The following is a 14,952-nucleotide window of genomic DNA, read 5'->3' as shown; positions in this document are numbered from 1 at the left end:
CAATTTGATATTTCCACTTTCTTTGTTCTCCTCAGCTCCGTTCTGGTGCTCCGCAGTGATGGAAAAGCAATGAGGAACCAGCTCCCTCTCCTCCCGGCATGCCTCCCTCGCCATCAGCCTCCTCCGTGTCTTCCGGCTGCTTCGACGCCGACGAGCTCGCCGGATTCCACGACGACTCTGCCGGCTCCCTCGCCGTCTTCGTAGATGGCGAGTCGGAGGCTGAGGGGGAGGCCGATTCGGCCCGGCTCGCCTCCGACTCGCTCGACCCCGCCGCCCGCCGCGCCGTCGTCAAATGGATCCTCAAGGTTCTCTCTTCTCTCTCCGCCGCGCCATCTTAACGGACGTTTAACTGGTTTTCCGTTTTCCTCAGGTTCGTGCTTATTATCAGTTCCGCCCACTGACGGCGTACCTCGCCGTTATCTACGTGAATCGTTTCCTCTCCTCTCATCGCCTGCAGGTAGACCAATCTCTCTTCGGTAGTTTCTTCTCCATTTAGCCATTTCCGGTCACGTAGGTGACTCGATGGTGTATAATTTCGCTCAACGTGTTTGCATTTTTGCCTTCTGATGTTTAGGAAAATTGCAAAAACTCTGGATTCTCGCTACTGTTGTACTCGTTAAAATGATAGAATTTTGCTAAAATTTACAGTAATGGAAGACATGATTGATTAATTGTAAACTTCTGCCCGTGCTTACATTGCTTCTATTCTTGTATTCGAAAATTCATAAGAGTAATGCCGGTTTGTACCAATGCAGCGAAATGGATGGGCACTGCAGCTCTTATCAGTGGCCTGCCTCTCCCTTGCTGTGAAAATGGAGGAAACACTAGCCCCAACCCTCTTGGACCTCCAGGTGATTGAATAAAGGACTGAAATTGCAACTCCAACTGTTGCTCGCATCTGCTTCACCAAGCATGCATTAAGCTGTTCTCATTGTATAGGTTGAGGGCGCAAAGTTCATATTCAAGCCTCATACTGTGCTTCGCATGGAGCTTCTTGTGCTCACTGGATTAGATTGGAGGCTTCGAGCCGTGACTCCTTTCAGTTTTACTAGTTTCTTTGCTTTCAAGATCGATCCATCGGGTAAACGAGCAGAAGCCTTGGTTTCAAAGGCTACACAATTCATATTATCCGCAATGCAGGGTAACAAAAATGCTAACCCAATCAAACTTTTTGGTGCCAAAAAACCGGCATTGCTTTTTAATCTGAAGTCTATGTTACAACAGAGATTGACGTTACAAGTCATTCCCCATCGGCGCTTGCTGCGTCTGCCACAATCTTTGCTGTCGAGGAGATTCATGATCTTGCCATTGTTACTCCTACAATCGCAGCATCCTGGTGCCCTGGGCTGACAGAGGTAATCAGTAGCAATGATCTGTAGTAGTATATAATTGATAGATGGATGCATGGATCTAGCCTCAACATAAAAAATTGTTCTTTTAGGAGAGAATTTCAAATTGCAACCGAATGCTGCAACGAGTTGTTGATGAAAGACGTCTCAGAAAGTCCCCAATTATTCTGTCACAGCACAGAGTGACTAGTTCGGCTAGAAGGGACTCAGGAACCTCATCTCTGCCAACCAAGAAAAGGAAGCACAACAGCCACAGTTGCGATTGAGCCTTATCTCGTTGGCTTTTCAGATTCTTTAGTATTTTATACACGAGTTTGGTGTGATTCCACTTAGTGTTATGATTTTTGGTCCTTGAAGTTGTTTCATTTGAGGGCCTTTGTTGTTGTAGTAGTAAGCCATGATGGCATAGAGTCACAGGTCTCCGAGGGATGGAAATTCTGCCACTATTTTGTGTGGAAGAGATGTGTTTGTCTCCAATGGTAGCATTGATTGTTAAAAGGAATGGAGTGAGCCGGTGGGTCTTGTTGGTGTTGTGGTAAAAGCAGTAGAAGTTTAACATTCGACTGATAACAGATTCTAGATCTCACAGTGTTCCTTCTGATCTGCTCAGCCATTGATGAGAGCTTTCTTTTTGTTGGTTTGTTTAGGTGTTCTAAGTCTAGCAGTGTGAATTGTGACTCTCATTGAGGGTGTTTCAAAAGGTATATGTATTCTGAAAATTTTGTAATACCCAAAAATAAAAATAATTTTTTTGATACTTCTTATGTCAACTTCAAGTTCCATGTCCTAGTGTTTGAGAATCTGCTTCAACTCTATCGAATCAGCAACGGGTGACCAGTTTAATCAAATAGACACCAAGGCAAGTATTAAAGATTTGAATGCATTAATGGAACCTTTGTAAGTTATACGTGCCCTAAAATCAGATAATTGGAAAAGGAACTACATAAACATGTGAACAACCAAATCTAGTGAAGATTGAGGGATCTGCGTTTTGGACCACTCTTGCTGGTCACGCTCTCATGAATTTTTAAGAAGACAAACAACCAGTCATTAGGGTAAGACAAATCGAAAAAGTAGTAAAACATCTGTTAACTTATCGTAGTAACTAATCGAGCAATTATATGAAATTAGTCTGCCACATTAGTGTTGGAATTTGCGTGGGGAACGACAGCCTGCATGCTTCACTACAAAACAAGAGTTAAAACAAAAGAAAGGATCGATCGGGCAGAGAAATGATGAGACCCGGTCGGAATGCGTCCAAGCTCAGCAAGTCCGGCGCCTAGCCGGGGCAGTTGGCACCACAGTCGATTCCCTCCTCTGCTAACGAACTTAGAGATAATGCTAATGAGTTGCATTCAAATCTGCTAAAAGACAACACACACATCTCTGCCCATTTGGGAGCATGCCATGCCATGCCTTCAATTCACATTACCAAGCTCGATCGTATTCTAAGTCAAGGTCTTATTCACTATACGATCTCTCTCTTGAATTCTCCAATGATTTGATTTGTGTGCTTCTGTTTGTTTCTCATCGCATAATGTCCTTCTAAACTCTTGATCAGCGGGGAACAGTCTCCTCCAACCAAACCAGTACCAGTTGGTAGAGAATGAAAAGGATGTTGTTGAGAAAGAAAAATCCTAATGCAACCTCGTTAGATTCCCTCATGCCTGACATGTTCCCAAACAAGTGAAAGAAGAGTAGATTTATTTATTTTTCTTCTCCATTTCATGAAAAAAGTGAGAGAGTGAGAGAGGGAGAAGTAGAAGCTGTGCTTTAATCTGCATTCTTATAATATAGATATATATATCCTCCATTGCCTTTTGGCACTCTCTTTGTCCACCGAGCATGCAAGGGAATCCCACGAATAAACCCAAAAGCCAAAGACTCGATGCCACTCACTCTCCTCACCTCCTTTCTTTCATAAAGCAGGTATATTTAGCTAAAGGTGAGCATGATTTGATAAAAGGGACCTTCAACTTTAGTTCCCTCTGCAGCATCTATCGACCTCGTGCTCACGCTGTTGCAGTAGGTCCTGAATAATAATGGACGCAAAAGTTAATAGCATCGTAACACAATACTTGTCTGTAAAAAATTTCAGTAATTTTCGCAATCAATACGTGCATAATCGACAGTATGCAGCCATGCCCTGCTCTTTCTTTTTGACTTTTCATTGTGTATATATATATATATATATATATATATAATTTCTATATATATATATATATATATATAATTTCTGACACGATGATGTTGTGCAAATGGAGAAGACACTTTGATTGACGGCTAGGGAGAATGGCAAGTTTCAGAGAAGTTGTAGAAGGCACACACTGAGTTGTTTGCTAGTGATGAAAGGAAGAGATCTGGAGGAAAGCAATTGGATCAACGTGGAGTTGGTTCCAGTGTACCAAATGATGGTAAAGGCCAGGGAAAAGTATGCCTGGATTATGTTATGATATCTACACATTCACAAAAGACAATAAAGGTTATTCCTCTGTATTGTAAATGTTTAATACTTAAAGTATGCCTGGATTATGTTATGATATCTGCAGATACACAAAAGACAATAAAGGTTATTCCTCTGTATTGTAATTGTTGAATACTTTTTTTTGGTTTTGTAAGAGATGAATTTATTGTATTGAATTGAAGAAATGATGGATGATGCAGTCTGACATCAGCTGTGGCTACCAAGTTGATTAGATCTTGTTTGGATTTGGTTGAAGAAGCATCAGGTAATAGTGAGAAGTGATGATTCTACAATGAGTTCCACTGAAAACAATGGCAAACAGCAACATTGTGCTGGGACAGGGGGGGACAGTGGGATTGGAAGATTGACTCTTAATGGTTCTTAGCTTTTTTTGGTTTGTGTTTTATAAAAATTCAACCAGATCGGGTCGACCAGTTCAACTGGGTTCGCTTAATGAAAATGCTTGGGTTGAATCAGCTATTTAGCATGATCGACTAGGAAAAACTATGTAGGACTCGAGGAGTTGATGGATCTAACTCTGGTTTTGGGGTATGAAAACTATCCTTGGACTTCCTCCTTCGGCCATTTTAACTTGTTGGCCACCTCAATTTGATCTGGCTAAAATAAGTTGGGCCTTAAAGCTCAAGCTTCTCGGGCGCAAGGTATGGAGATTTCATAAGAGTTTCCTTCAACAAATGCTTCATAAGGATGAGGAAAAGGAATTGAAGATTGTAATCACGTCTTTACAACTTCAACTATTTCCAAATTGACATCCATGTACTGGTTGAAGGATCCTAATACATACAAAATCTATCACATCATACAATGTGATCCGAAGAGTTTTATAAACTAGAAAAATTGATATGTTGTAGGTATAACAAACTTATGAGTTGATCATTTGAAGTGTGGAAATGCAACTACATCAAACTTTACATTTACCAATTTTCTCTAATACTGATTTACTTATGGACAATGAAACCAAAATATCCTACTTTTAGATTAGCAAAAAGTGGTTATCTACTGGTGCATCTCTAAGTCGATGAAAATGGAACATAAATACATTATGTGAATGAGATATCACTGTAAAATGAAGGACCAGGAATTGGTAGTTCCTCTCCAGTAATCAGTACTTCAAAATGGATACAACAACAAACTAAAAGTGAGGAAGAAGTATTCTAAGTGGCTAGAAATTCAAATCATCCTCACCAGTTCGATCATAGTTTGGAACCCAGTAGCCAATTCCATCTAGTGTAGGAAACATAACGTTCCAATTCAACATCGTCAAGCATTTACAGAGGCACAAAGACAACCATACACTTCCAAGGGACTCAGATGCCTGAGGCAAATAGGAAATCTTTTGTATCGTACCCCAAGTTTGTAAGGATTTAGAGGTTTGAACCTTAGAGCTTAAATACTAAGTTTTAAATCCTGAACCATGTAAATGCAGAGAACACAAACTTAAAGCCGTCTCAACTGAATGTGACACTATTAATAACTTCATTGTGGTAAGGATATTTAGTAAAACATTCAATTACAAGATTAACATCACAAAAATCAGTCGCCTATGGTGTTTGTAGCCTAGACAGGAAGATGCAGCATGCCCTTGATGATTGAAAGACAAACTGTTGAAGGTGATAGTGCAGCAGGTTGAAGTTCAACAAACAAAGCCATAATAACCTGGGAAATTCACAATGCGGTAAAATATGGAAAACCAGGTAATTATCTGCAAAATTCATTATAATTAAGAAAACAAATAGCAGTTCAACGTCATTACAACAAACATGTTGGTGGTCATCATGCCACTATCACATGGCAACATTTACCGGCAAGTATTCAGATGTTTTACAACCTAGTAAACATGGTATGCCAAAGTTTATAGCACCGATATGTATTCATCAAGTACTCTGATGTTTTACATCTAGTAAACATGGCATGGTATGCCAAAGTGTATAAGATGGACAGGTACTCCTAATAGCCTGAGATTAGTTTCAAAATTAACCTGATGGAATAGTAAATTTGTTTTTAGTAACAATGACGGATCAAAGAAGCAATAACAAGATGCATCAATAAACATTGCATTTAATATATAGGAACAAAATATTTCAAAATATTTTAAGTTTCCAATGTCTTTACTGAAAAAGAAAATGAATTTGTGCCACATAATGGAAGTAAAGCTCCCTACTCTCCTAAATAGGCCAATCCAAAAATCAATAAAACCATAGGAGAAATGGTGTCTTGCAAGAACATATGAAAACCTACTCTCCCTCTAATTACAGGCATCGATGCATATGGTCAGGCGGCAGTTGGAACCATCCCAAAGACTGATTAAGGAAGAATCAACCAATTATGACCAGCTCTGGTTGATTTCATTTAATCGCCAAGTATAGATACGGACTTAAGAATCAAATGGGATCAACTCTTCTGGTGAATTGTGGGATGTAATACTACATTATACGGTCTAATGCTATCATTGAGTTGTTTTTCAAGTTATATCAGCTGGCTGAGTCAAGATGCACTGGAAATCCTACATGATTGAATGAATGATGAAACAAGACACTGCCACATGCTTATTTATTTTCTTGCTATGGGACCAAATGAGAATTGTCTCTTCTCAAGTGCTATTCATTGACTAATTTATAGGCTGTTAATCAGGATAGTTCAAACAATACATTTCATGGTCTGTGCCCTTTTCACAGGCGCTGCAGTTCATAAATGTTTATTAATTATGTTCCTCATCATGCATCATTCACAGTCTATCCCCCATGTGAGAAACCTTTTAATGTTGGTAACTGAAACCATGCAGTAGGCATATAAACATTCTCAGCAGTCAGCAGCTTTGGGCAGAGATCCATTATCATCAACCCTTATGATCATTAAGTTCAAGAAACAACAATGTTCTTTCTGATTAGTAGAATGAAGAACAGATGGGTCATCAAGAATTCAATAAGAAATAATAGCACAATATGCTGCCAATTTGATAACAAGATGATCTGTGCTCATTGTTAAGTTTCATCTCTCGATAATGTGAATCCATCATTTTGAAGCAATAACTACCATGTGCTTGCATGAAGCTACAGGTCTTGTGGTAACACCAACATTCTAATTAATTTAAAAATCGTCAAAGGAAAGAAACATCGCCAAATAGAATACTGAGAGTAAGATGTGGATTCAAACAAGTTCATCAACTCATCATAGAAGTGCTTTAGAAGTAGTTTCAAGCATTGAGCATTATGGAAACTAAACTTTATCGACACCATCTTGAACCATAGAGATGATTTTGGTTAACTATTCAAGAAATAGAAGTCAATACAATGCAACACACCAAGATTAGCATTTTTTTTTTTTTTTTTTTGAAGTCCTAAAGCGGAGAGGAACGCTCATGTACCTCAACCTTCGGAATTACACCCTAGAGAGAAGGAGAAAATCTCCCGCACAGGGGAGAACTCAACGAGGCCGATGTCCATGGCGTACCCAGAGACAGGCAGCTTGAGGTCCCGAAGGATGCAGAAAGCGTCCGCGATGCGATTCCGGGGCACATCCTGAGCGACGGAGCAATGTGGCACCCAGGAATCGGGACGGAACTCATCGGGCGGCTCGACCCCTCCTTCCTTTCGGAGCGCGTCGCAAACCTGGGTGTGAAGGTGGAGGAGGGAAGCGGCTGGGGTAGGAGCGAGGAAGAGCACGTCACCTTCTTTATTAGTGTCGGGTGAAAGAAAGGCGCCGACGGAGGATAGGGAGAGCGGGAGCGGGTCGAGCCGCGCGGCGAGGCCTCTGAGGGCGACGTGAAGGCGGTGAGGGTCGAGGGATGGGGCGGAGAGGAGAGTGATGTGGGGGCGGGCGGACATCTCGATGAGCTGCGTGCTGATTTGCCGGCGGGCGAGCACGTTCCACGCCTTGAGCACCTGGTTCTCCAGCGCCGGGTCGAAGTATAACTCCACCGCGTAACCGTGCTTCTGCCCTCCTACCACCTCCGACTGCGCCGCCGCCCTCTCCAATTCTCCCTGTCGCTGAGCCATCGGGGAGATCCCTCTCTCTCTCCGCCTACCCTTCTCACGTTTTCTTTCCGGTCAAAAAAAACGGAGCGATGTGGGAAGGCCGAAGCGTGTCAATGAACTGATGCAGGTACTCGAAAAAGTTACGTCACCGAAGCCAATAACAAGACTCACATGTGGGTCCCAAGTAGATTTGAACACATCCACCATTCAAGTGAAGGTAAGAAAGTTGAGTACATGAATTTAACAATAAGCGAGTGCAGTGCTTAAGCTTTGGCCGGGATAAGGACATTCATGGTCCATGTCTGCTTCATCCTGCAGTTCACTTTGCAAAATCTAATAGAGTGGAGAAAAAAAACAGAGAAGGAGAAACTTAGGGGGCGTTTGGTACGCCCATTTTCCATTTTCATTTTCTGGAAAACGTGCGTTTTCTGGAAAATGGTGTTTGGTTTGCGTTTTCCGTGCGCGTTTTCTAAAAAATTGGCTTTCGTTTTCTAGAAAAACAGAGAATGACAAAAAGTCGTTTTCTGTTTTCTAGAAAACGCGCGTTTTCCAGAAAATGAAAATGAAAACGATACAAACCAAACGCACCCTTAAACACTTGGCTAGAATCTCATACTAATTCAACTTCAAACCAAGAAAAAAACTTCCACTCGATCAAGTTGTGCAGCTTTGTTCTTCAATTATGCATCAATATTGTCGCATTAGATTACCAGGACTATCACACTAGTAACCATAATCTTGCGCAGTGCACGCAAGCCTCAACATCCACATCTTAATCTCCATTAAATGACAAAGAGCCAAACCATGATGATCCCCACGCATTCTATTGTATTGCAACTATATATTGACATAACACACGTCTTACAACTCGATCGACTAATCTACATTGAACTTCATTGAGCAGCATAATTGTTGTTCTTCAGTGGAGGAAAATGCTTTGCACATAATCCAACCATTCATCCAGCTGCATTTCTTGCTGCTGATGATGGTAGTTGCAGGCGCTAATGTCGTCCTCGGAGTGGATGCCAGCGCCTGACAGTAGTGTCACCTTGTGGCAGCTCGCTGAGAGGAAGGGCTCCTCCACCAGGAGATGAGGTTCTACTCCGACAGCAGTCGCCGTACCTATGCCACTGCCAGTGCTCAGGAGGTCGTCCACCTTCTGCTGGATGTTCAGGGCCATTGGGTTCGTGCTCAATGCCGCCTGATCATCCAGCGACGGCACAGGGACTCCAGATGTCCCCTGTTGATCATTTTCTTGCAACTTTTCCAGCAGAAAGTTCACCTGTTAGTTCGAATAGTTATTAGGAGCATAATTAACTTCATTGCAAGGGGAATAGTAGATGCCAAGCTACAACCAGAGCATCAAGAGTAGATCCAAGCTTTTCTATTGGGGCAGGAAAGGTATTTAACTAAGATTAACTCATAAAGAACAACAAGGTGTTGACTATGCTCTGAGATATCAGAAATTGACATTGAAAGTTGGATGGCAAGTATTTTCTACCAACGTCTGAAAAAGACATAAAACAGTTGTCTAAGTTGACAAAACAAGGCCATTACGGTCATTCAAACTGATCGACAGCGATTGTTGATGGAAAACTATTACACCAACCGATGATTTGTAACCACAACAAGTGGATTGACCATGTCTGCCATGAATTTAGTAATGAAAGAAACGTAATCGCAAATTACAAGCTAGAGAATGAAATGGAACTGATGCCAGAGAGGAATAGTTCACCTGCCAACGCAAGTGATCGTTGTCCTTGCGAGCGGCATTGTGGCTGAGGATGAGCGAGTCATAAGAGGCCTTCAGACGATCGTAGTCATGCTCCACCTGCTTGTTCTTCCATCGGGCACGGCGATTCTGGAACCACACAGCCACCTGTCTCGGTTGCAGCCCTAGTTGCTTAGCAAGCTTGCTCTTGCGCTCTGGCTCCAGCTTGTTCTCCTCCTTGAAGCTCCGCTCCAACATGCGTATCTATTTGTTACATCAAGTTATTTCACAATTTGCTTAGCAGAGACTTTAGCACAATAGTAGCCAGAGCAGATTCAGAGATCCAGTTTTTCATTGGGCTGAATCATGGGCCCGATTTCGGACCCACTGCATCGTTGGTACCTGCTCCGATGTGAGATGGCGCTTCTTCTCCGGCAGCAGCTCCTCGTAAAAATCCTTGTAGTTCTCATCCGGCGACGAGAAAAACGGCCGACGCTCGCTCGCCATTCCGTCCTCCGCCGCGCCCATCACCATCGACTTCACCCCTTGAGATTCCAACAGAATACGCTCATGTATGGGAACCCTAAATCCAGAGTCAGCAGAGGTCATTCATTAGTACCTGAGAAGACCGAGGTAGAGCTTCCCAAGAGGATCAAGCTGCTGCGGGAGGAGGAGGAAGAAGACGAATCGAAGATCAGATTGCGGGAACTCATCTTCCTAACTCGAATCGGAAGAGATCGAGCGACCGATTATGTTACCAAGTGCGTATCCCTCCTCCCTATGTCCTCGCCGATAACTTCTACAACGGTCAACGCTTATCCCTCGGTTCTCGATCTATGGGCAACGGATCGAAGGTGGATCCCTAGATCGGTTTAGAAGGAGAAGAAGTCGGTGACGGAGATGACCTTATGACGGAAGAAGCTGGTACTCCACAGAAGGCGCGTCGAAGTTTTCATCGGGTAGAGAGAAAAACCCATCAACCACTAGAAAGACCACGGCTAGCAAGAGCAGAGAGGACAAATAGAAGAGCCCTCCGCTACCTCTTCCTTCCGGCGGAGACCCGCCGGAGAACGATCCGTTTCCCGGGAGAAAGAGGTCGAGATGTCTAGGTGGCTCTGCCACCGGAGCAGGAGATTCCGGGGAGATTTCTCCAGAATTGGGGCTGCTGCCTTTTTTTCGTAATGTTTGGGTCCCAGAAGGCGCGGGTTTTTATAGAGGAGGAATGTGGGTTACGTGGCTTTCGCAGTAGAAGAAAAGGCAACTGTAAAACTTTTTTTTTTTTTTTTTTTTTTTTTAGGCTGCAAAAATACTTTTAAATTACGGGCAAGCAAATTGCTTCCCCACTCACACCGCACATCCCCCGGTCAAATGATATTTCTATCCTTTTTTTTTTTATTTTTTAAAAAATTATTTAATTTTTATTTAGTTTTATTTTTTTTAATTAATTTTTTTTATTATTTTTTTAATCAATATTTATATATTTTTTAATTTTATTTTGTTTTATTTTTAAATTAATTTTATTTATTATTTTTTAAATTCTATTTAATTTTTATTTAGTTTTATTTTTAAAATTAATTTTGTTTATTATTTTTTCTTCAATACTTATATATTTTTTTAATTTTATTTAATTCTTATTTAGTTTTGTTTTTAATTAATTTTGTTTATTATTTTTTTAATTCTATTTAATTTTTATTTAGTTTTATTTTTTTAATTATTTTTTTCATCAATACTTATATATTTTTTAATTTTATTTAATTTTTATTTAATTTTAGTTTTAATTTTTATTTAGTTTTATTTTTTAATCAATTTTGTTTATTATTTTTTATCAAATTTTTTTATTTTTTATTTTATATAATTTTTAACAAATGTCAGAATCTCTTGCTTCCTTTAAATTATCTTTCTAATTTGACATTTAAATTATTCTCATCTAACTTTTGACATATGTCAGAACCTTCTCTCCCTTTAAATCATCCCTTTTTCCAACTCTTGACACATGACACATGTCAGAATCTCTCACCCTCTTTAAATTACTCATATTACAACCATTGACATCTGTCAAAACACCTCATCCCTTTAAATTACTCCTCTTTAACACTTGACATATGTCAGAACCTCCCCTCCCTTTAAATTACCCCCTTTCAACCCTTGGCATATGTCAAAATCTCTCATCATTTTAAATTACCCCCTTCCAACCCTTGACACATGTCAAAATCTCTCATCCCTTTAAATTACTCCCCTTCCAACCCTTAACGCATGTCAAAATCTCTCATCCCTTTAAATTACCCCACTTCCAACTGTTGACACATGTTAGAACTTCTCACTCTCTTTAAATTACTCACCCTTCAATCCTTGACACATATCAAAACACCCCTCTCCCTTTAAATTACTCCCTACAACCCTTAATACATGTCAGAACCTCCTCTCCTCTTAAATTATCCACCCTTCAACTCTTAACACATGTCAAAAACTCCTCTCCCATTAAATTACCCATCCTTTAACTCTTGACATATGTCAGAACCTTCCCCTTTAAATCCTCCTCTCACATTTCATTTTTAGTCACTCTTCAGTCACACATTCCTCCACTGCTATCTCCCTCTCAGCCTCTCCTTCTCTCTTCCTGAAACATAGTTATCTTCTTAGCCATTACTTTTCGTAATTCATAGAAGAAAATTATGGATGACTATTTGGATTTATTTTCATATAGTTGGTCAATTGAGAATGATGTTCCAAGTGGAGAGAGTATCTCTAGTAATAGTCGCGTTTATACAGTCAAATTTACCACAGATCAGGTTAGTTATTATCATTATTTTATGCATATTCGTTATTTATTATATAAGTAGAGAAATTATGTTAAGATTGCATAATGTCATACTTATACATCTTTGTTATAATTTTTTATATAGATATTTAAAAGTAGAGAAGATATGATAAATTGGGCAAAGACAGTTGGTCTGAAAAATGGTATTGTAGTGGTTATTAAAATTTTTAAGCTGCCAAAGTGTCATCTTATGTGTGAAAGAGGTGGAAAGTACAAACCGCTACAATATCTAGTTGATGGCAATCCTTAAAAAATACTGGGATTAAACAATGTGAATGCTCATCACATCCACAATGCAAACTTACTCATTTATGTTTGCATATCTTAGTAATGAGAGGATAGAGCAACTGACATGGGCATTAGGTACCTTAAAGAAGTGGATGGTTGAAAAGAAGGTATCGTTGTCATTGGTGTTTGTTTCAAATCGGGATTTGGCACTTATTAATGTCATTGAAATATGTTTTCCCAATGAACGTCACATTCTTTGTATTTGGTACATAAACCAGTGTGTAATGAAGAAATGTGTCTCTATGCTTGGTCTGGAGTGGTAACATTTTTATACATCATGACACTCACTCATTAATTCATCGACATAGTGGTCTTACCAGCAGAAGTGGGATGTCATGCGCGAGGAGTATCAACGATTCGGGGGTGTTCTAAATTACCATTGGGATACATTGTTACACCCTTATAAAGAGCAGCTTGTTTCAGTATGGGTTGATACATATATGCACCTTAGGAGTAATTCAAATCAAAAGTATAGTCACTTTATAGCTTTATTATTTAAATTTTGTTCATTATTGCACTATTTCAATTCTTTTCAGTATTAAAACACAATTCATTTTTTTTATTATAAGGAAGAGTCTGCACATGCGAGACTAAAGTTATATTTGGGAGATACCATATCATCCCTACAAACATCCTTTGAAAAAAATACATAAGATATTGAGAATTCAGTTCGGAGATATTAAGAAGTCGTTCGAGAGATCTCTCAACATTCCACGTCATCAACATTCACATGATGACATTTTCAATCAAATAAGGTGTCAGATTTCATTAAAGGCAATGAAGTTGATTTCTGGTAAGCTAAAATGCGTTGAGAAAGCATCTCACCAGCTAGCCAGCTAACCAGCAGATGCAACTGTTCTATCAAAATTGTATACGGATTGTCATGCGAGCACGATCTTGCACATTATCGTTACTTTTCCATTCCAATTCCGCTACAACGTATCAACACTCATTGGAGGAGATTGCTGATGCACGTACATCAGTTTAATGACGATGGAGCATGACCTAACAGGACATCCCACGTTGTTGAGATATTAGATGGGATGGATCCACATATACGAGAGCATATGATAGACAAGTTTTTCGATATGATTGATCCATCTCAAAGTACAGTTCGGGCCCCTTCATATAACACAGAACATAGAGGTCGACCTGCAGGTAGAGATGAGCAAATTGGACGTCGCATACCTTCTTTTGCAGATGCATCCACTTCAAGATCTACGGTCTCTCAACCAACTGCAACATCTCGAGGGAGAGGAAGACGTGGAAGGGGGTCGAAAGTTTGCAATACTCAAACGACCCATGATCACTCTCCAGTTCCACCCATTCATGATACTTATATTGAGAAATTACTTATGCCTCTATAGCGTTATATTTCTCACACTATTGACGTTCAACCTGATGGTCATTGTGGATTCAGGTTAATAGCTACACTAATTGGGTATGGTGAAAAAGGTTGGTTTCAAGAACGATTCGAGCTTATAGAAGAGATTCAACAAAATAAGAATCTATATGATCAACTTTATCTAGATCGAAATTTGGTAACTAATTTATTATTATCATTGAATTGGTTCGAGTCGTGGGCACCAAAAATGTATTGGATGGACTCTATGCTTTTGGGAATTGTCATCGCATCAAGGTACAATCTTGTACTGCATACATTTGGCAAGAATGTTGGGAGTTGTTTTATTCATTTGCCATTAAGAACTCCTTCAGTTCCAAACCAAGAGCGTCGAGAAATAACTATTGCTCATGTTGGCAATCACTTCGTGCAAGTTTTCTTACACCCTAATTACTCCGTACTACCCATTCTAACGTGATGGTGGCAACATTCATCGTATGAAGCTAAAGGATTAATCACTCGTTATAGGACACATGTTCATTTGTGGTACGAAGTAATAGGTATACTACCACTAAACGCATCGGGAGCAGAATTTGGAGGCAATATTGATTAAAATTTCTATTTTTATATATTTTTATGTTTTTTTGTATTATTACATGTACTCTTTATTTGAAAAAAAAATGTTTGTTCCTAAGTTATGAATGCGTTCACTATTAATTGTTAGTATTTTTGTTAGTTTTAAATATATAATTTTTATTTTGATTCATATTTTTATATTTTTTTAAAAATTTATAAATAATAACTCCTCAAATTTATAACTAAAAATAAATAAAAGATTATAAGCATATAAAAAAATTATTCAAAGAAATAAAACTAATAAAAAAATTGATTAAGAGAAATAAAATCAATAAAAACACAAAACTTAAAAAAATAATAATAAATTGAAAAAAATACGGATGAAAAAATAATAAATAAAATTAATTAA

At 39.4% G+C, this 14,952-nt stretch overlaps 3 protein-coding genes across 3 annotated transcripts; 1 reads left to right on the top strand and 2 right to left on the bottom strand.

Moving 5' to 3' along the window:
* On the top strand, positions 1-2,106 carry LOC121973516 (cyclin-D1-1-like). The gene is made up of 6 exons (XM_042524933.1): positions 1-305; positions 371-457; positions 756-851; positions 940-1,141; positions 1,225-1,355; positions 1,442-2,106. The coding sequence occupies exons 1-6, from the start codon at positions 99-101 to the stop codon at positions 1,613-1,615; spliced, it is 897 nt and encodes a 298-aa protein (XP_042380867.1). The 5' UTR covers positions 1-98; the 3' UTR covers positions 1,616-2,106.
* Positions 2,107-5,274: 3,168 nt separating this feature from the next.
* On the bottom strand, positions 5,275-7,928 carry LOC121970449. Its single transcript, XM_042521189.1, has 2 exons — positions 7,199-7,928; positions 5,275-5,490 (listed from the first exon to the last, which is right to left on the bottom strand). The coding sequence occupies exon 1, from the start codon at positions 7,827-7,829 to the stop codon at positions 7,200-7,202; it is 630 nt and encodes a 209-aa protein (XP_042377123.1). The 5' UTR covers positions 7,830-7,928; the 3' UTR covers positions 5,275-5,490; position 7,199.
* A 530-nt stretch (positions 7,929-8,458) lies between these two features.
* Positions 8,459-10,700, bottom strand: LOC121970448 (homeobox-leucine zipper protein HAT5-like). Its single transcript, XM_042521188.1, has 4 exons — positions 10,139-10,700; positions 9,922-10,064; positions 9,544-9,783; positions 8,459-9,090 (listed from the first exon to the last, which is right to left on the bottom strand). Exons 1-4 carry the CDS (start codon positions 10,230-10,232, stop codon positions 8,728-8,730), a joined length of 840 nt encoding a protein of 279 aa, XP_042377122.1. The 5' UTR covers positions 10,233-10,700; the 3' UTR covers positions 8,459-8,727.
* Between the last annotated feature and the right edge of the window lie 4,252 nt (positions 10,701-14,952).

This window comes from Zingiber officinale, chromosome 4A (assembly GCF_018446385.1).
Source record: "Zingiber officinale cultivar Zhangliang chromosome 4A, Zo_v1.1, whole genome shotgun sequence".
In the NCBI taxonomy this organism is placed as follows: domain Eukaryota; kingdom Viridiplantae; phylum Streptophyta; class Magnoliopsida; order Zingiberales; family Zingiberaceae; genus Zingiber; species Zingiber officinale.
Note: the sequence above shows the minus strand (reverse complement) of the source record. Positions and strands in the feature narration are given on the sequence as shown.